This window comes from Tamandua tetradactyla, chromosome 7, assembly GCF_023851605.1.
Source record: "Tamandua tetradactyla isolate mTamTet1 chromosome 7, mTamTet1.pri, whole genome shotgun sequence".
Taxonomy (NCBI): Eukaryota; Metazoa; Chordata; class Mammalia; order Pilosa; family Myrmecophagidae; genus Tamandua; species Tamandua tetradactyla.
In genome coordinates, this window is record NC_135333.1 from 5,919,429 (window position 1) to 5,941,230 (window position 21,802).

At 41.1% G+C, this 21,802-nt stretch overlaps 1 protein-coding gene and 1 pseudogene across 2 annotated transcripts in view; both read right to left on the bottom strand.

Annotated features, from left to right (window-relative positions):
* Window positions 1-284: 284 nt before the first annotated feature.
* Window positions 285-21,802, bottom strand: part of GNG4 (G protein subunit gamma 4) — a 109,158-nt gene continuing 87,640 nt past the window's right edge. For both annotated transcript variants that reach the window (XM_077168407.1, XM_077168408.1), the window contains exon 4: window positions 285-840. In XM_077168407.1, the coding sequence (XP_077024522.1) occupies window positions 712-840 (129 nt within the window). In that variant the 3' untranslated portion in view covers window positions 285-711. The remainder of the gene's footprint in view (window positions 841-21,802) is intronic.
* On the bottom strand, window positions 6,662-7,332 carry LOC143689423 (gem-associated protein 8 pseudogene; annotated as a pseudogene).

The window sequence follows — 21,802 nt, forward strand, 5'->3', positions numbered from 1 at the left end:
AGCAGTCACGGTACACTGACGGTCACATTTGCGACAATGCTCATCTAAAATCTGTATCTACAGAAAGACCACCTAGAAAATGGTCGATAACAAGCTGTGGGAAACCAGGGGCAAGGACCCTGGACCAGGGACTGGGCCATTCAGCTCCAGCCCCAGGAAGATTCAAATTAGGAAAACCAAAGCCTTTGGATGATTTCCTTTTTAATAGGATGATGGAAAAGTGGGAACTAGAGAATTTCTGGAGCCGTTTTCTCCAGGCAAGGAGATGGAAACTTTACTCATAATTTGTAGCTGGTCCAAATGCTTTAATTTGACACTGAATTGTTGTGAATGCGAAAGTCTTAGGTACAGAGTTCTTTCCAGTAAATGATCCACCAAAACTTATTAACTTGATGTATTTAAACTTGGCAACTGATGTTTAAAAAAATGTAAACCCTTAAATCCATACTTAGTTTTACCTGGCACATTTGTCATTTGGCTATAAAAAATGTCTATTTACTTTGCTAATAATGAAAATAAAATGAGGATGAAAAGAAAAGAAATGAAGTTAGATGCCACGAAAAAAAATGATGAAATGAACATCTGTGGGCAGGGATGGGGGTGGGGCGAGCTCTCTAAGGCTAGGGGCATGCGTGAGCTCTGGGAGGGGTTGGTCCCGACAGAAAAGGAGCCATCCTTTCTGTCTGTTTTCCATCTCCATAACAAATGGAGTTAGAGAATGGTACAAAAGAACTTCTTCTCTCGGAAGGGGTTTTCCGATGCAGGCACTGGTACGATGAGAGGGTCTTCCCGCACGTGGGCTTCACAGTAGGCCAGCAAGTCCGCTGCTGCCTGGGAGACCTGAGAGGGAGAGAAGACGACAGGTGTTTCTGTTAAAGGCCAGCTCACAGAGGCGGCGCCATGCCAAGAGAGGAAGCGCCTCGAGTCTCTTCACAAGGCCACCCCTCGCCTGCAGGAGGGTTTGTGCGAGCCTGGAGCAACCCTGCCCTAGGATGGTCTCCTGGGAACAGCTGGAGAGGAATGAAGATGCAGACGTCCTTGTCTCTTCATTGAATGATGAGTAGAAACCCGGGGCTGGTAGCCACAAATTCCTCGGTTTAACCATCTCTGGAAGAATAAAGCAGAGCTCTGCTCCTCATTAAGCCAGTGTGATTATATTATTGAAAGTCACTCTCATGACCAACACAGATATTTTATACTTCTCCACAGAACATACATTCAGCTATGTATTCTAAGCACACATGTTTGAACTGGCTTTCCCCTGGGAAGAGGGTTTCTCCCCTCCTTCTTCCTTTCAGACTACTCTCAAGCCTGCACATGAAACTGTCTGCTAGCGTAAATCCAAGAGTTCCAGAGAAAAATCTGGGTGACAGTGGGCAGGGCATGGATAAGCATTCAGTAAGAAGCAGATGAAGTTGCCAGCTCATTTTGCCTGTGGTCTGTGCCATGTGCTTAGCAAATGAGTGGCCTGTGTATGAACTCATCCTCCAGTTAGACTGCTGTGCCTGCAAGTGCTGATTAGAGGCTTACAGGCAGGGCTAAGTATATAGCAGTCAACTGAAGTCCTTTTAGTACATTTCAATGTCTAAATCTTCTCTAGAAAGATAAAAACATTCTATGCAAAAAGAATAAGATGTTTTAAAGCTTCCAGTGCATAGAAGCCACACATTTTCCTATCTTGGTTTTAAGAATTGACTTATCTTCCAAAATATTACAAAGATTCTACTTATGATTTCCAGCCCAGACCAACTCACTTTATCAGTGACTGGAATTCTGCAAGTAATATATATATATGAATGTTCTTGAAATAAGTCAACTAGAAGTTGAGCAGGTGAGTCAATATAAATTCTGACCAAACCCACATTTGTTGAGAGAGTGATATGAAGAAAAGGGTACCAATGAGCACTTGGTTTCAAATTCCAGCTCCACCCCTAAGCTAGCTGTGTGACCTGTGGCCCCTTGGAGACTGAGCCCTGCATGCAGCATGGTTGCTGCCACCTATTGAGCTAAAGACACATGGGTGCTTTCGTCATAACCTCCCTCCCTTTCACTCCCGGCTTCTGGTCATGCCCAGAGAGGCAGATGCTGCCTCCCCCACTGCCGCCATGTGAGAAGAACCGCTGCATTCATCCAGTGGCCCTGTGGTGACTGTGGGGAAGTGTACTTCACTGCTGCCCGGGCCGGCACACACGAAAAGGCTGGAGTGCTGACCCAACCACCATCTTCTGACAATCACTGTGCTGGTTTGAAAGGAAGTATGCCCCCTAAGAAAAGCCATGTTTTAATATAAATCCCATTTCATAAAGGTAGAATAATCTCTATTCAATACTGTATGTTTGAAACTGTAATGAGATCATCTCCCTGGATGATGTGATTTAGTTAAGAATGGTTGTTAAATTGGATTAGGGGATGACATGTCCTCACCCATTTGAGTGGGTCTTGATTAGTTTCTGAAGTCCTATAAAAGAGGAAACATTTTGGAGAATGAGAGATTCAGAGAGAGCAACACTACGAAGCAGAGAGTCCACCAGCCAGTGACCTTTGGAGATGAAGAAGGAAGACACCTCCTGGGGAGCTTCATGAAACAGGAAGCCAGGAGAGAAAGCTAGCAGATGATGCTGAATTCACCATGTGCCCTTCCAGCCGAGAGAGAAACCCTGTGTTCGCCATGTGCCTTCTCACTTGAGAGAGAGACCCTGAACTTCATTGGCCTTCTTGAACCAAGGTATCTTTCCCTGGATGGATGCTTTTGACTGGACATTTCTATAGATTTGTTTTAATTGGACATTTTCTCAGCCTTAGAACTGTAAACTAGCAACTCATTAAATTACCCCCTTTTAAAAGTCATTCTGTTTCTGGTATACTGCATTCTGGCAGCTAGCAAACTAGAACACTCACATAACCCACTCTCAAAGATATACTAAATCCTGTCACTGACTTCAATGAGCTCTTCCAAATGGGTACTTTTTTTTTTTTAGTAATTTCATTTTATTGAGGTAAAATTCACATAATACAAAATTCACCATTTTAACTATTTTAAAATGTATGATTCAGTGACTCCCAGCACATTCTCAATGTTGTACAACCATTTAATTACAGTGCATTTTCATCACCCCAGAAAGGAAGCCCATACCTGTCAAGAAGTTATGCCCACTACCCCTTTCCCCTGCCCCTGAAAACTCTACTCTGTGTTCAGTGGCTATGGATTTGCCTATTCTGGACAGTTCACATAGATGGAATCCTACAACAGGCGGCCTTTTGTAGCTAGTGTCTTTCACATAACATGTTTTCAGGGCTCTGTGTTGTAGCATGTTTCAGTAAATCATTCCTATTTATGGCTGAATAATATCCCTTTGAATGGATATGCCATATTTTGTTTATCCATTCATCAGTTAATGGACAGCTTAGTGGCTTCCATCTTCTGGCTATTGTGAAAAAGGCTGCTATAAATATTTGTGTATGATTTTGTTTTCGACGACATTTCAATATCTAATGTCATTCTCTTATAGCAATTTTTGCCCTTAAGGTATTTTGTTTGATATTTGTATGGCCACTCCAGTTCTCTTTTAGTCAGTGTTTGCATGGAATATCTTTTTTTTTCATTCTTTCACTTTCATTGTATTTTGTGTCTTTGGTTCTAAAGTGAGTCTCTTGTATGCAGCAATAGTTGACTCATAGTTTCCTTAACTGTTCTGCTAATTTCTGCCTAGTAATTAGAAGTTAACCTATTTACACAGAATGTAATTACTGATAAGGAAGGAGTTAGGTTGCCATTTGCTGTTTGTTTCCTAGGTCATAATTCTGTTACTCAATTTCTCCATTGCTCCTCCATTCCTCACCCCTCCTGCTATTGTTACAAAATCGTTATAAATTACATTTCTATAGGTTGAATGTCCACTGACATTGAGTTATTATTTTATGTAGCTACCTTTTAAATAATGTAGGAAAAAAGATATCCTGACCAGAAAAATATTTATACTGACTTTTATATTCACATATGTAGCTAACTTTACCAATGTATTTATGTCTTTGGACCCAAGTTACTCTCTAGTATCCTTTCACTTCAGGCTGAAGGACTCCTTTTAGCATTTTTTGGAGGGCAAGTGCTTTCGTTTGTTAATGCTGCCAGAATGCAATATACCAGAAATGGGTTGGTTTTTCAGGTCATTCTATTTTTTTTCCCCCATGGGCAGGCACGGGGAATCAAACCCAGGTCTCCAACATGGCACTGAGAACTTTGCCTGCTAAGCCACCGTGGCCTGCCCATGGGTTGGTTTTTATAAAGGGGATTTATTGTTATATGTTTGCAGTTCTAAAGCCATAAAAATATCCAAACTAAGGCATCCAGAGAAAGATACCTAGACTCAAGAAAGACCGGTGGCATCTGAAACACCTCTATCAGCTAGGAAGTTATGTGGCTGGCGTCTGCTGGTCGTTTGGCTTCTAGTTTCCAACAGCTTCCCCAGGGGCATTTTCTTTTTGTATCTCCAAACATCTGTGTCAGCTCTGAGCTTTTTCCAAAATGATTCCCTCTTCAAAGATTCCAGTAAGTGGTTTTAGACCCACCTTGAATGGGTAGAGACACAGTTCCACGGAAACCACCTAACCAAAAGGTCCCACCCATAACTGGGTGAGCCACAGCTCCATTGAAATAGCTTAATCAAAAAGATCCTGCCAAAACAGTAAGTCTGCCCCCATAAGACTGGACTAGGGAAAAAGAACATGGCTTTTTGGTGATACACAACAGCTTCAAACCAGCACAGCAGGCTTACTAGCAACAAACTCTCTCAATTTTTATTGTTCTGGGAATATGTTAAATTCTCCTTATTTCTGAATATTGGTATTGCTGAATATAGTATTGCATCCAGTATTGGTTGGCAGTTGTTTTCTCTCAAAATTTTGAATATGCTGCTTCACTGTCCTCTAGAGTTTCACTGAAGAGGATCAACAAATCTGAGTCAACAACAACAACAGAAAGAAAAAACTGAGTTTAGAGCTACTGAGATTACTCAATCTTAGGATGAAAAAGGAATTAAGGAAAGTGAAGAGGGCCTCAGAAACTGAGATTTCTGAGATCGCAATAATGAGAAATCAACTATTGATCTCATTGAGGCTCCCTTGTCTGTAACAAGACACTTTTCTCTTGCTGCTTTCAGAATTTTCTCTTTACTTTGACTTTTGATAATTTGATTATAATATGTCTCATTGTGGATCTCTTTGAGTTTATCCTATTTGGGGCTCGTTGAGCTTCTTAAATGTATAGATTCATGCCTTTCATCAAATTTGGTGATTTTTCAACCATAATTTCTTTAGATATTCTTTGGGCCCTGCTCCCCCATCTTCTCCTTCTGGGTCTCCTATGATATGTATGTTGGTGCACTTAATGTTGTCTCACAAGTTTCTGAGGCCCATCCTCAGACTGAGTAATCTCAATAGATCTAAATTCAGTTTTTTTCTTTCTTCCTTTTTTTTTGTTTTTTTTTTGTTGTTGTTGACTCAGATTTGTTGATCCTCTTCAGTGAATTAGTTCTTTCAATTAGTGGTTTCTTTACCTTCACCAGTTTTACTCTGTGTGATTTCAACTCTTTGGAGAAATCTCATCCCATTGTTTCCTGTAGCTCTTTGAGCATATTTATAATACTGGAGTATTTAATACTAGAGACACCGTTTTCTGATGCCCGGGGTTTTAAAGGGTGAGTTTCAATTTTCTTTTTATCCAGTGTATAGCCCATATTTGGCCATATGCCTGCTTTGTAAATCTTTGCTGAAAACTGGACCTTCTGAATATTATAAATGTGTTAACTCTGGAATCAGAGTCTCCCCACTCCTCAGATTGCTGTTGCTGCCTGCTGTGGTGGCAGTTGCTTCTTTAGTGACTTTTCTGAACTAATATTATAAAGCCTATATTCTTTGTTTTGTGTGGCCCCTGAAATCTGTTTGGTTAGCTTAATAGTCATCTAGTGATTTAACAATTTCCTTATAACACCTGAAACCAAAAAACAACAGCAAAAACAATGAAACCCTCGCAGTCTTTGCCAGTGGGCTCTGAGCATGTTCTGGTTCTCCTTCAACATTTAGCTGGACAGTTTACAACCCTGCCTTTGCCTTCAGGTGCTGCTCGTGCAGAGCCAGAAGTTCAGTCAAACCTGCGGACTTGAGGGCCTTCCCAGGTCTTTCCTTAGCAATGTGCTCCACTCGGGGCATACAGACGACCTTTTAGATTCACATTAAGTGGGGAGCTTTAACAATTCCTTATCCTTCAAACTTTTTAAATATCTAATGTTTGTCTCCAGACTTTTTGGTGTCTACTGCTTGCCTCAACTGTGATTCCTTGCCCAGGTGGCAGTGGCTAATACATTTTCTCTTTGTTTTTCTTGACTATATAAGCAACTGTCATTCCATGTCAGGAGAAAATTTCTCAGGATAGCAATAATACATGTCCAGCCCACCGTTCCATGTGGCTGACATATTATACCCACCCTCATGACGGGCACACTGAACCTGGGGTGAACATGTTTATTTCTCAGAATAAAACTCCCATTCCCTGAGAAAATACACAGGAAAGATGAAGGAAGAGAGAGTGTCCACGAGGAAGCAGGTTATGATTGGGGACGCTATTGGGGAGCATTCTCAGGGGCCTGTGTGCCCAGAGCTCAGAATTTCAGAGGATGACTGCCCAGTACTTGGGCTGCTTTCTGTCATAGTGCTTGATGAAACTAAGCTGCACCGTGGCCTTCACAGCCTGGGTCTTGGTAGCACTGTCCCTGTACAGTTACCTCATCTCGGCTTGGTACCTCTCGCCGGGCCTCTCGGATGGGGATGCCACCGAGTGGCAGGGATTGTAGTACAGGTGGTCAGTGCTCATCTAGTCCTCCAGGTGCTCTCTGTCCAGCTGCCGCTGCTGCCGCCACTCTTCTCTGTATCTTTTGGTCTCTGCAAAGTACTGGCAGAGCTCCTTGGTGATTTCCATATTGGCTAGGTCGCATTCTATCTCCCCATCTGACTCATTCTCCATTTCCTCCTCCTGGACTTCTCTCATGGATACTGGACATTAGGGCTGTCACGCGGATGGGGCCCAGTCCTTCTAGAATGTGGATATCTGCAGGGGGATTCCTGGGAGGCTGACAAAACTATGCTCAGAGAATGAGGGCATTTCCTATCATAAGAGCTGTGGGGAGGAATGGCAGAGGGAAAGAACCAGGGGCAACCGTAAAAGGATCCCAAGGTTTTCCTGTAAGCTTTCTGGTAGCTTTGCATCCAAGCCACTGCTTGATGATAATATTGCCAGCATCTTGCATAGATGGGGTAAAAATACCAAGGCGTGGCATCGATTGATGAATGTGAAAGCCAAGTGGGCACAGACACTTGTGGGAAGGCCAGCACTCTGTTTCTCGGTGGGAAAACAGAAGGAGTGTGATTGGGAGGGGTGTTGCCTGAGCAAGTTGAAAGCGCCTACATTTGCTTTTTTTTTTTTTTAGGTGCATGGTTCAGGAATCGAACCCAGGTCTCCTGCATGGAAGGCAAGCATTCTACCACTGAACCACCCGTGCACCCTACATTTACTTTTAACTATTTTTGAAAAATGCCTCTCAGGCAGTCACCTCTATCTTGGGAGAGTTCCAAGTCAGGTGAAATAAAGGCAACCTCTTTGTATGACTCGGTCAAGGTGCCACAACACAGATCAGAACAACCAAGCACAATTCTTTGAGAAGAAAGTCTGCTCTTCTCTTTCTTGGACCAGGAATCCTGTTTTAGTTTGTTAAAGCTGTTGGAATGCAATATACCAGAAATGGAATGGCTTTTAAAAAGGGGAATTTATTAAGTTGCAAGTTTATAGTTCTAAGGCCACGAAAATGTTCAAACTAAGGTGTCTAGAGAAAGATATCTTGATTCAAGAAAGGCCAATGGGTCCAGAACACCTCTGCTAGCTGGGAAGCACATGGCAATGTCTGCTAGCTTTCTCTTCTGATTTCAAAAGGCTTCCCCAGGGGAGCTTTCCTTCTGCATCTCCAAAATTCTCTATGTGGGTTCTGTTGGCATTGAAGCTTTTTCCAAAAGTCTCTGTCAAACAATCACACCTTGAATGGGTAGAGACATATCTCCATGGAAACCATCTAACAAAACTTACACCCACAATTGGGTGTGTCACATCTCCATGGAAACAATAAACAATAAAAACAATAAATAAAACAAAAGCTCTTATCCAGCAATATTGAATGAGGATTAAAGAACATGGCTTTTCTGGAGTTCATTGCAAATTCAAACCGGGACATTCCACCCTTTGAGCCCAAAAGACATCTTCTTCCCAGATGCAAAACATATTCATTACATCACAATATCACAAAGTCTTAAACCATTTCAGTAATAAAACGAATACAATACAAAGTCAGAAACAGTACAAATTCTCACCAAAGTCAATGACAGACACGGTCTATGCTAAGGCAAAATTCTCCTCTGGCTCTGGATCTGTAAAACTCAGAACAAGTTATCTGCTGCCAATATACAAAGGGGGGACAGTCATAGGATACATATTCCCATTTCCATAGAGAAGAACTGGAGAGAACACAGGGGTCACCGAACCTAAACAGTTCTGAACACCTGCAAGGAAAACTCCATTAGATTTCAAAGTCTGAAAGTCATTTAACCTCAGGGCTTTAGAAAGCAGCAGAGCCACCCCTTCTAAAGGCTTATGCAGTGGCCCCATTCTCTCCAAATGCTGGGGTGAGAATTGCAACTTTGTAGGACATTGGAGAGACCACCTTTTTCTTGGCTCCACCCTTGCCAAGCATCGGGGCAGCACCAAGGCTCTCTTCCGTCTCCAGGGCACACGCTCAACCCCCTCAGAACAATGTGGTGGCTGCCAGGCTAACCCCAATCCCTGTGGAATGTGCTCCATCCCCTCCAAGGCCTAAGGCAGCATGACTCTTCCTAAACATAGAGGTAGAAGGCCTGCCGTCTGCTTTTGGGGCAAACTCACCCTCTCCATTCGTATGGGTTGGTCTGCTCTCCTGGCCTGAAGTTTCTTGGCTTCAGACCTTGGCTTCCATGGTTCTGCCTCTGAAGTTATTCTCTTTTCTGCCCCTTTTAGTCCAGACTGGCAGTGATTCCATTTATATAGATCCCACAATGCTCTTGTTGGTTTTCTAGGTAGTATGCAGGGATCATAACCATCAGACAATAGGACTTGTCACAAATCCTTCTTGGATAACTCCATCTCCAATCCTGGCTTTTCCTGATGGCTGACTGCTTCCATGTTTAGTTAAGTCCTCACATGAGGTGCTATTCTCTGGGGTCTTACTTTCTGGAGGCTCAGAATTTTCCAGACCATCAATTTCTGGTTTCTTTATACCCAAGAGTTCAGTTCTCCACTTCTCTCTTTCCTGTCACATCTCACTATAAGCTGCAAGGAGAAATCAGGTTGCATTGTCCACATTTAATTTGGAGATCTCTTCTGCTAAATATTCAAGTTCATGGCTTTTAAAATCTGCCTTCCATCTAAAACCATTAGTTAATTTTGCCAGATCCTTTGCCAGTTTAAAACAAGGTTCACCTTCCTTCCAGTTTGCAATAACACATGCATCATTTCTACCTAAGGCCTATCAGAAGTATCTTTAGAGTCCACATTTCTACCAACAGTCTCTTCAAAGCATCCTATGCCTTCTCCATCAAGCTCCTCGCAGCTTTTCCGGAATCTTCTCGTTATCCATTTGAAAAGCCATTCCAACACATTTGGTACTTGCGAATGCAGTGGCCCTCTACTTCCCCAATACCAAAATTTGTTTTAGTTTCCTAAAACTGTCAGAATGCAATATACCAGAAATAGAATGCTTTTAAAAGGGGCAATTTATTAAGTTGCAAGTTTACAGTTCTAAGGCCATGAAAATGTTCAATCTAAGGCATCCAGGGAAAGATTCCTTGATTTAAGTAAGGTCAATGGGTCCAGAACACCTCTGACAGCTGGGAAGGCACATGGTGACATCTGCTAGCTTTCTCTTCTGATTTCATAAGGCTTCCCCAGGGGTGTTCTTCTCTGCATCTCCAAAGGTCTCTGGCTGTGTTGGCTCTGTCGGCTCTGAAACTTTTTCCAAAATGGTTCCCTTTTAAAGGGCTCCAGTAAGCCACCCTACCTTGAACGGGTGGAGACACATCTCCATGGAAACCATCTAATCAAAAGTTACCACCCACAATTGGGTGGGTCACATCTCCATGGAAATAATCAACAAGATCCCAACTACCAGTATTGAATGAGAATTAAAGGACATGGCTTTTTTGGGGTCCATGACAGTTTCAAGCTGGCACAAATTCACATTGAGAATGTGGGTGCTGTCTGCTGCCAAGTTCTCAAATGCTGGAGTGTGGCTGTAGAAGGCCCCTGCTCATTGTTGGGTTGTGGTAATAGGGGAAGCCAGAATTTGAACCCAAGCAGTCTGGCCACAGAATTTATACTCTTAACCACCATGCTATAGCAGCCACCTTATTAATTGGCAATGAAGCCTCTATCAAGTGGGTCAGAATATCCTCATCTGGCCAGCCAGCACACTCCTTGTTGACAAGCTACCTAGGAAGTCAAGTGAACAAAAGGAGAAGAGTCTGTACCTAAAGTTTCCTAGGTCTTCTCATTTAGCATAGGTGTTGGTTGCGCCAAGGAAAACCTAACAGGGAAGTCTCCCCAGCTAGGACTCACTCTTTCCCTACCGTGCCTTAGGCAGTACTTGGCTGGACACTGCCAATGTGTGCGGATTCTCCTTCCTCCAGGCTTCTGTGGCCTGACAATCCCCTTTACTACCGAGCCTGCCTCCAACAGGATACAATTGGTCAGAAGTTGGTGTGCTAAATTATAATCACAGCTCCCTTCCCTGACTTCCTTGTATAAATGGTTTCCTTGTGCAGGGCTCTGACTGGTTTAATTCTCTGAAAGCAACCTCAGGGAGGTGCTTTAGTGCGGCTGCTATTCTGTCAGCCAATACATCCCTGCCTAGACACTGGGAAGAAGGGAGCTGAAAAAAATGCTGGGGCTTTAGAGGACATTCCCATGTCATATCAGTGTATCTTATTTCCTCGTAGCCCAGTGTTTGCAACACAGTCACAGATACGCTGTTAATGTCTGACCTTGCTATTTCGAAGCAGGCCTAATCTAGGAATTTTTCTATCACCTCCCAAAGGTGATACTGTGCTTGCTGTCACATTATTTTCTTCAAGAAAACAAGTTGTTCTTAGATTGCTTCTTTTGTTGTTATTGTTTTAAGATCACAGTTGCATTTGCTTAGTGATAACCACACCCCTGTGGATTACTGAGTCCTGTGGCCATATTTTACAACAAGTATGAATACAAAATAAGTCGGTATTGGTGCCAAATAAAATAAGTGCTCAGTTTAAGACAGAATGTATGGACATGGGTTGGTTCCATAAAATATAAACTTCCTGGGTACACTCAGAATCATTGAAAAATAACACCATAAAGAATGGTCTACTAATAAGTAGCTAGGTTTAATACAGTAGAAGTCATAACAAAGTAACGAAGAGATTTTTTTCCACCTTAACTGTCAGTCCCCTTATTTCACGTGGTGTTCAGTGTCCTTTTATTCCTGTTTGATCAAAATATCTTGGAGAGCACCTGAAATTTGTTGTAATGTTATCTGTAAAGATAAATATCTCTAATGAACATCTTCATGAGACTTACACATTAAAGGCACCGTCCTGATACCTGGTTTAGAATCCAGGTATTATTTGACCTAAAGCTGCTCCTTGGGTTAAGTGGGAGGGTTTTCATAACCAACCTTAGATTGGATTTTTATGGTTTGATGCATATAAAATATAGATTGCAGATATTGCCAAATATTGCAGATAGCCGATATCTCTGAAGCATAATAGACAATTAGCTTTCAAGGAGAAGATTTTTATATTTTCCCTTCAAATCTAAAGTCTGATCTCCTTAAAGTGCTCTGTGAAGAAATGCCTAGAGCATCACGGACTCCCCTCCTTGGTATTTAACTGAGCTACAAGATAACAGATGTTGAGAAGAATCGGCAGCCTGGGAACAAACTGTGGAATTTTACCATTACATTTTAGAGTAAAAGAGGTGATTAAAATAGCCCAAGTTAGCATATAATCCTGTTAGTTGCACTATAATTACAGGCTTCAATGATGGGAGAAAATGTTGCAATTACTATAGTCACATTCCATGACAGGACAGATGACATAATTACTATTCTGGCTGTGACACCCACTGTCTTTATCCTTTGCATCTAAAGTAGAGAGACTTACACCTATTTCTCAGCAATCCCAATCTGTCTAGCAATGCTATTTGGAATCAGTAAAAGGCATCTTTGTTGGCTCTGTCCGCTCCTCCCTCCGCCCCAAGAAAACAAAACAGGATCAGAGTCAGGTTGCAGTTACCATGATGCCATGGTATCGTTGACAAGATCAAAGCAGGTGTGTGTCCTCATCGTCAAGAAAGCGTGAGCCACTTAGGATATTACAGGCATATGACTCAGCTCCAAATTCGGAACAAAGACTACAGAGTAAATTCTTGTGATGATTTTTTTCCTCCAACCATTGGGAAATATTTGAGATCAACATACCAGTTCCTAATGGCAATCTCTAGATACATTCATATTATGGCTTCAAGTGCATTCCAGCCACTACTTCGCATAGAGTCAGATGAATACAGGCAATTCTCAATCAATGGCCCGTAAAGGAAGAAGCTTCTGCTGGCCCAGGGAGAGTAAGCCATAGATGCCATCTAGTTGGAAGAGGGTAAGGTTATACACGGAGGTGGAAACCAGAGCTTTGGAGGGAAGCAGGGGGCAGGGAAGGGGAGGCTGTGTGCCAATAAATGAATACTGCAACAGGGTCTCTCTCTGAATTCTAAAGTCAGATGTTCAGAATAGAGAATTAGCCACTGTTTACTATCATTAGCAAAAGGCTCTGTTTCCCCATATCCAAAGCTGATTGCACATTGTGAGGTAAACCATCTAAAATGCTTGAAAATGAGTTTTAATGTTTCCAAGTTCACTTAAGTAAGATGTTATCACATGGCCTTCCCTGCAAGAGTGAAACCACCGCTTAGGCTGCTTAGAGTCTGACTGCTCTAGACACAGGCGGGACCACGATGTAACCAAGCCCTTGCATCCCGCTGGTACATGTCCTGACCGATTATCTCTTCAGTTTTGATATTTTCCAAAGGGAAAGCATTAATTGAGCTATTTTTCAAGTTTATAAGAAGAAGAAGACTTTATTTTGTGATAGAAACTAGTGAGTCAAGTGACTTCTGGGACTTAGAGGTGAAAGGGGAACATAATAAGAACAGCCACAGAAGGCTGTGGCTCTGGAGGGATTCTAGAGAGCAGGGACCTCTCTTCGAGGAGCACTGGATTGGGAGTCAAGAAGCAATGTCCCTGATTAAGCAGTACTCAATCATAACAGCTTTGTCACCCTTTGGGCAAGATGAATGTTCAGTGCACTCAATTTTCACTTTTGCAAATGGTAATAGCAATATCTGCCGGTTTGTGGCTAAATGATATAATGGGTGTCATTATACATAAACGGTGTCATTATTTCATTATTAACTTGGCCACATCCTAGTAGGACAGAAAGGTTATTTGAGAAATACATGTGAAGAAGTTTCTCAGAAATTATCAGGGCAATTTGATGTCCACAGTGCCTAAGACCAAAATATTGCCTCTGGGAGAAGGAACCTCATCTTTTTCAAATCCACCTTATATTAAGAGTGGCTTTCATCTTTTTTCACCTACTTCTAATATTCTACTTTTCGATTTAATGCAAAAAATTTTCTCCTTTTATCTGATACTAGTTCTGGAATTTCTCATTCTAATCATCCGTTCTTTGCGTTTATTTCTAAATTTGATTATAGGAAGTTATCACTGCAATAGTTTAATTTCTAAAGGTCTGTGTGAGAACTTCAATCTTTTCTGATAAAGGATGGGAAAATGAAGTCAAGGCTTAACCTAAATTTCCAAACTAGCAGAAGTTGGAGTGAGAAAGCATCACTCTACATGGTTCAAACTAGATTTACCAAAAGTGCAAAATCTATAACCCTTGGCACTAGATTCCTAGATGGATCATTCTCTGGTTTGGCTTCACAAACTAACCCAGTGTTTTTTTATCTTTTGGACAAAAATGAAACCATAAAAAAAACCAAATTCTGTTCTTTCATATGAGCTCACAAACTGGCAGTACTGCTAAAGATTCCTTGGAAGTGCTAGAAAAAATAAGGGTAAGACACGTGTTAAAGATACATTTGTAGCAAGAATCACAAGGAAAAAACTTTGGTTCTAATACAAATGTGAAGCAACAGCCAAGGCAAACTTCTGGACACCTACTGTTTGGCTCTACTAAACAGACTAGATTATCCACACTGATGGAGGAAACCAGCAATAAATACAATCTCAATCTAATTTACAATTACATTTGAGATATTCTTTATGATTTTTATGTAATGCGTTTACATAAAACTATCATCATATTTTGCATGAGGCTTTCAGTACCTCAGGGGATAGGGAAGGAAGAAATAGATTCTACACAAAATGAATAGTGTACATGTAGATAGTTAAATTTAATTAACACTAGTAAAACAAACTCTTAGGTTTGTAACAAAAGTTGCTTAAAGTTGGAGGTGTGATGGTGAGGCCCTATGTGAAAAGAACAGAAAGCGTTCCTTTTTCATGTTTACTATAGTATGCAGTCACTGTTCTCCTCACATGGTGTAATAGTTTCTCAGGCTATTATGACAAATACCACGCAATAGATGGGCTTAAACGATGGGAATTTATTGACTCAAGGTTTTGAGCCTAAGAGAGTCCAAAACTGAGGTGTCAACAAGGTGATGCTTTCTCTCCACAGTCTATAACATTCTGGTGCTGACAGCTGGTGACCCTTGGGTTCCTTGGCTTATATTCTTGCCTTGCATCGTATGGCAATGTCCTCTTCTTTCTCTTCCTGGTTTCACTGACTTCCAGCTTATGGATCCTCCTTGTGGATTTTTTTTGACTATGGCTGAATTTCTTCCGCTTATGAAGGACTCCACAAATCCGGATTCAAACCCACCCTCATTCAGTTGGGTCACACCTTATCTAAAAATAACATCTTCAAGAGATCTATTTACAATGGCTCCACACCCACAGGAATGCAGATTTAGATGAAGGACATGTCTAAATTGGGGTACATAATTCAATCTTTCACAGTCCGCTGTCTGGACCTCCAAAAGACATCTTCTTCCCATATGAAAATGACATTTACACATCATAACACCCCCAAAGCACTAAGTCATTTCAGTAATAACTCTAAATCTAAAGTCTCATAAAAATCAGCTAAGGGTGTAGTGGGTGTGGTCAGTTCTGAGGCAAAATTCCTCTCCATCCGATGGACCTGTGAAACCTGGAAAATAAGTTATTTGCTTCCAAAACACAACGTTGGGACAGGCATAAGCTGGACCTTCCCATTCCAGAAGGGAGAAATTGGAAGGAAAACAGGGTTCACAGTCCCAAGCATGTCAGACACACATCAGGGAAAACTCCATTAGATTTCAAGATTTGAGAGTTATCAATGCTTTGCCCTCCAAGCCTTCTGGAGCAACAGCTCTACCTTTTCCAAGCATTTGCACAGAGGCCACTCTGTCTCTGAATGTTGGAAAACAGTTTCCACCCTCTTTGAGACTTGCTCTGTCCGATCTTCTCTGCCTGGTCTTGCTTTGTCTGAAAACTGGGGTGTAAACCCCACTCTCTTCACCCATTGGGGTGGCATTCAGACTTTTCCCAAACACCTAAACTAGATGCCACCCTCTTTAAGCACTGGTGTGTGGCTGAATTCTTGGGTGGCAGGCCTTCCCAAACCAAACACCAGGACAGATGACCTGTCCCCTCCAAGGGCAGAGCAGATTTGCCCCTACAACACATGTGGGTGGGCCATTTCTCTTGGCTCAAGGAGATCTTTTTGGCCCAGACCTCTGCTTTCATGGTTCTTCCCCTGAAGTCATTCTTCCTTCAGTTTGCCTCCTCTCTGTCCCTTTCAGTCCAGGCTGGAAGTTCTTCTGTTCATACAAATTTCACAAAAATCTTTTTGGCTTTGCAAGCAGTTCAAGGGTGTCCAAATCATCAGACAAAAGGATTGTCCACAATGAGCTGAGACTCAGCATCAAAGGACTGAGAAAAACCCTAGAATGAGCTGAGAATTAACATCAAGGGATTGAGAGAACCTTCTTGACCAAAAGGGGGAAGAGTAAAATGAGACAAAGTGTCAATGGCTGAGAGATTCCAAACAGAGTGGAGAGGTTATCCTGGAGGTTATTCTTACGCATTAAGTAGATATCACCTTGTTGTTCAAGATGTAGTGGAGAGGCTGGAGGGAACTGCCTGAAAATGTAGAGCTGTGTTCCAGTAGCCATGTTTCTTGATGATGATTGAACAATGATATAGCTTTCACAATGAGACTCTGTGAATGTGAAAACCTTATGTCTGATGCTCCTTTTAGCTATGATATCAACAGAAGAGTAGAACATATGGAATAAAAATAAATAATAGGGGGAACAAATGTTAAAATAAATTCAGTTTGAAATAGTGGTAAATGAAAGCGAGGGGTAAGGGGTATGGTACGTATAGTTTTTTTTTTCTCTATTATCATTTTATTTCTTTTTCTAAATCGATGCAAATGTACTAAGAAATGATGAATATGCAACTATGTGATGATATTAGGAATTACGGATTGTATATGTAGAATGGAATGATATCTAAATGTTTTGTTTGTTAATTTTTTTAATTAATAAAAAAGTTAAATAAAAAAAAAGGAAAGCAAAAAAAAAGGACTGTCCACAAATCCTTCCTGGATAACTGTATTTCCCATCCTGGCTTCCTCCGAAATGGCTGACTGACTCCATGTTCAGTCACATCCTCTATAGCAAAAGGTTGTTCAGTTAAACCCCATATGGAGAACTGTTCTCTGGGGAGTCATGTCCTGTAGTCTCAGAGAGGTCCCTGATGGACCTTCTGGCCGTAGTCTCAGAGCACACTATCTGGATAGGCCAAGAATTTTCCAAATCATCAACTGCTAGTTCCTTTGGGCTTAGGAGTTCAGTTTTCAGTTTAGCCCTTTCCTCTCATATTTTACCAAAAGCTGTAAATTGAAACCAGGTGGCATCTTCTACACTTAGTTTGGAACTCTCTTCAGCTAAAAACCCAAGTTCATCACTTACAAGATCTGCCTTCCACCCAACAGCAGAATACAACTTTGCCACATTCTCTGCTACTTGATAACAAGGATCAGCATTCTTCTGGTTCCCAAAAACACTTTCATCACTTCTTTCCAAGGTCTTACCAAAAACTTTTAAAGTCCATGCAACTACCAATTAGCTCAAAAAGGTAACTGAGGCTTTTTTTTTTAAAACTAAATGTCTCAAAATTAATCTAGCCTCTCCCCATCACCCAATCACAAAGCTGTTTCTACATTTTGGGTATCTGTCATAGCAGCAACTCACTTTTCAGTACCAAAAACTCTGAGTTTTCCTGAGCTGCTAACACAAATACCAAAACTGGTTTTGGATCAAACAATGTGATTTTATTGGCTCACAGTTTGGCCTCTAGAAGTTCAAAACTGAAGCACCAGCAAGGCGATAGTTTCTCTCTAAAGACTGTAACTTTCTTTTGCCGGCTGTTGGCATTCCCTGGCATGTACCCCTGCCTTGCATCACATGGTGAAGTCCTCTCCTTTCTCCCCTGATTCCACTGACCTCTGGCTCCTCTCTGTGGCTTCTCTATGTCTGAATTTCTTCTGTTTTTGAAGGACTCTAGTCATTCATACTAAGATGCACCCTCATTCAGTTGGGCCACACCTCAGCTAAAAATAACATCTTTAAGAGATTCTATTTACAATGGACTCACATACCAGAAATGTGGATTAAGACTAAGAACATGGGACTTCCGGAGAAGATGGCGGCTTAGTAAGACGCGCGGGTCTTAGTTCCTCCTCCAGAAAAGCAACTAAAGAAACAGAAACAATACGAAACAGCTCCCGGAGTCACGACAGAGACCAAAAAGACAGCGTACCCCATTCTGGAAGAGCTGAACGGGCAGGGAGAATCTGCTGCGGTGAGATACCCGAGGGGCGTGCGTTTTCCCGGCCGGGGCGGCTGGCGACCGGGGTCCCCTCCACGCACGTGGCTCCCCGGTCTGACTGGGAACGTTGGATAGCGGGGCCCTCCCGTCACGCTTGGCGTTTCGGGCCAGCTGGGCAATTAGGACCGGCACTCTCCCAAGCCACGGCGGCCAGCGACCCCCGCCTCCACGCGCGGTTTCCCCGGCTGACTGCCGTGCAGACAGACGAGCACCACGAGCGCCACCTACTGGGCAGGAAAAGAAAAACAGAGCCCAGAGATTTCACAGAAAAAGCTTTCAACCAGCTGGGTCCCACACCCAGGGAAATCTGATCAAATGCCCAGACACCAGCAGAAAATAATGGATGACGCTCGGAAAATTGAAGATATGGCCCAGTCAAAGGAACAAACCAATAGTTCAAATGAGATACAGGAGCTGAGACAACTAATGCTGAATATACGAACAGAAATGGAAAAACTCTTCAAAAACCAAATCAATAAATTGAGGGAGGACATGAAGAAGACATGGGCTGAACAAAAAGAAGAAATAGAAAATCTGAAAAAACAAATCACAGAACTTATGGGAGTGAAGGACAAAGAAGAAAAAATGGAAAAAACAATGGATACCTACAATGGTAGATCTAAAGAGACAGAAGCTAAATTAGTGAACTGGAGGATGGAACATCTGAATTCCAAAAAGAAACAGAAACTATAGGGAAAAGAATGGAAAAACTTGAGCAGGGGATCAGGGAACTGAATGACAATATGAAGTGCACAAATATACGTGTTGTGGGTGTCCCAGAAGGAGAAGAGAAGGGAAAAGGAGGGGAAAAACTAATGGAAGAAATTATCACTGAAAATTTCCCAACTCTTATGAAAGACCTAAATTTGCAGATCCAAGAAGTGCAGCGCACCCCAAAGAGAATAGACCCAAATAGGCGTTCTCCAAGACACTTACTAGTTAGAATGTCAGAGGTCAAAGAGAAAGAGAGGATCTTGAAAGCAGCAAGAGAAAAACAATCTGTCACATACAAGGGAAACCCAATAAGACTATGTGTAGATTTCTCAGCAGAAACCATGGAAGCTAGAAGACAGTGGGATGATATATTTAAATTACTAAAAGAGAAAAACTGCCAACCAAGACTCCTATATCCAGCAAAATTGTCCTTCAAAAATGAAGGAGAAATTAAAACATTTATAGACAAAAAGTCACTGAGAGAATTTGTGACCAAGAGACCAGCTCTGCAAGAAATACTAAAGGGAGCACTAGAGTCAGATACGAAAAGACAGAAGAGAGAGGTATGGAGTAAAGTGTAGAAAGAAGGAAAATCAGATATGATATATATAATACAAAAGCCAAAATGGTAGAGGAAAATATTATCCAAACAGTAATAATACTAAAAGTTAATGGACTGAATTTCCCAATCAAAAGACATAGAATGGCAGAATGGATTACGACCCAGCAATACCACTGCTAGGTATCTACTCAAGGGACTTAAGGGCAAAGACACAGACGGACATTTGCACACCAGTGTTTATAGCAGCATTATCTACAATTGCAAAGAGATGGAAACAGCCAAAATGTTCATCAACAGACGAGTGGCTAAACAAACTGTGGCGTATACCTACGATGGAATATTATGCAGCTTTAAGACAGACTAAACTTATGAAGCATGTAATAACATGGATGGACCTAGAGAACATTATGCTGAGTGAGTCTAGCCCAAAACTAAAGGACAAATACTGTAAGGTCCCACTGATGTGAACCGACATTCGAGAATCAGCTTGGAATATATCATTGGTAACAGAGACCAGCAGGAGTTAGAAACAGGGTAAGATAATGGGTAATTGGAGCTGAAGGGATACAGACTGTGCAACAGGACTAGATACAAAAACTCAAAAATGGACAGCCCAATAATACCTAAGTGTAATGTAACTAGGTTGGAACACTGAATGAAGCTGCACCTGAAATATGGTTTTTTGTTTGTTTGTGTGTTTGTATCTTTTTTGTTTTTTTTCTTTTTCCTTTTATATATATATATATATATATATTATTAGTATTATTATTTTAATTCTCTTCTCTATATTAACATTCTATATCTTTTTCTGCTGTTTTGCTAGTTCTTTTCCTAAATCGATGCAAATGTACTAAGAAATGATGATCATACATCTATGTGATGATACTAAGAATTACTGAATGCATTTGTAGAATGGAATGATTTCTAAATGTTGTGTTAATTTCTTTTCTTTTTTTTTTGATTAATAAAAAAAATTAAAAAAAAAAAAAGACTAAGAACATGTTTAAATTGGGGAATATAATTCAATCTATCACATATGGCATGTTCCTCCCCCTTTCAAAGGGCACCATAATATATAAATGATAAGAAGAACAGAGGAAGGAGTGATTACATGAGTTCTTAGGGCTGTAGGGAGTGGTATCTCTGTTGAAAAGGTGAGTCCTAGGAAGCTATATATTTTTTGAAATTGCTTTATTGTTTTTACCTTAATAATACTTTATTGTTAATTAAAAATTATTTAATTAAATAGTTTTTAACAAAAGTACAAAGACAGAAATAAAAATAGACTAAACCTTCTATTTAGGTGAATGTTTTGGTGAATATCTTTCCAGACATCTTACTACACATTGTTGTACATAATTTCACATAAATAAAATACCATACAAACTCTTCTGTAACTTGCTTTTTTCACTCAGTACAAATCTACATCATTGCTTTGATGATAATATAGCATAACATTGCCTGTATAATAATTTGCTTAACTGTTTTAGTTTGCTAGGTGCTAGAATGCAACACACCAGAGACAGATTGGCTTTCAATAAAAGGGGATTTATTTAGTTAACATATAGTTCTTCAGAGAAAAGGCAGCTAACTTTCAACTGAGGTTCTTTCTTATGTGGGAAGGTATGGGGCGATCTCTGCTGGCCTTCTCTCCAGGCCTCTGGGTTCCAACAACTTTCCCCGGGGTGATTCCTTTCTGCATCTCCAAAGGCCTGGGCTGACCTGCGAGTGCTGAGATGAGGTATGCTGAGCTGCTTGGGCTGTGCTACATTGAGCTCTCTCATTCAAGCACCAGCCAATTAAATCAAACATCATTCACTGCAGCAGACACGCCTCCTAAACGATTGCAGATGTAATCAGCAACAGATGAGATTCACATGCTATTGGCTCATGTTCACAGCAACAGAACTAGGCACCTTCAGCTGGTCAAGTTGACGACTGAATCTAACTACCACTTTAACCAATCCCTATTGACTGACACTTGACTGTGTCATGTAAGTCTTGAAGTATTAGCTATCCTGGGTCTTTCGCATTTCCATATAAAGCTTTAGAATCAGATTGCTGATACCAAAAAATAACTTCCTGGGATTTTTATTGGGATTATGTTGAATCTCTAGATCAAGATGGAAAGAAATGATATCTTAAAAATATTGACTCTTAAGGAAAAAATTCCATTCATAATAGCAACTAAAAGAATTAAGTACCTAGGAATGAACTTAACTAGGGAAATAAAGGAAGAAAACGTAGGGAAGCATCTTCAAGACATAGTAATAGGAAGTAACTTTCTAAACTTTGCACCCAAAACACAAGAAACAAAAGAAAAAATAGATAAATGGGAACTCCTCAAAATCAAATGCTTCTGCACCTCAAAAGACTTTGTCAAAAGGTGAAGAGGCAGCCA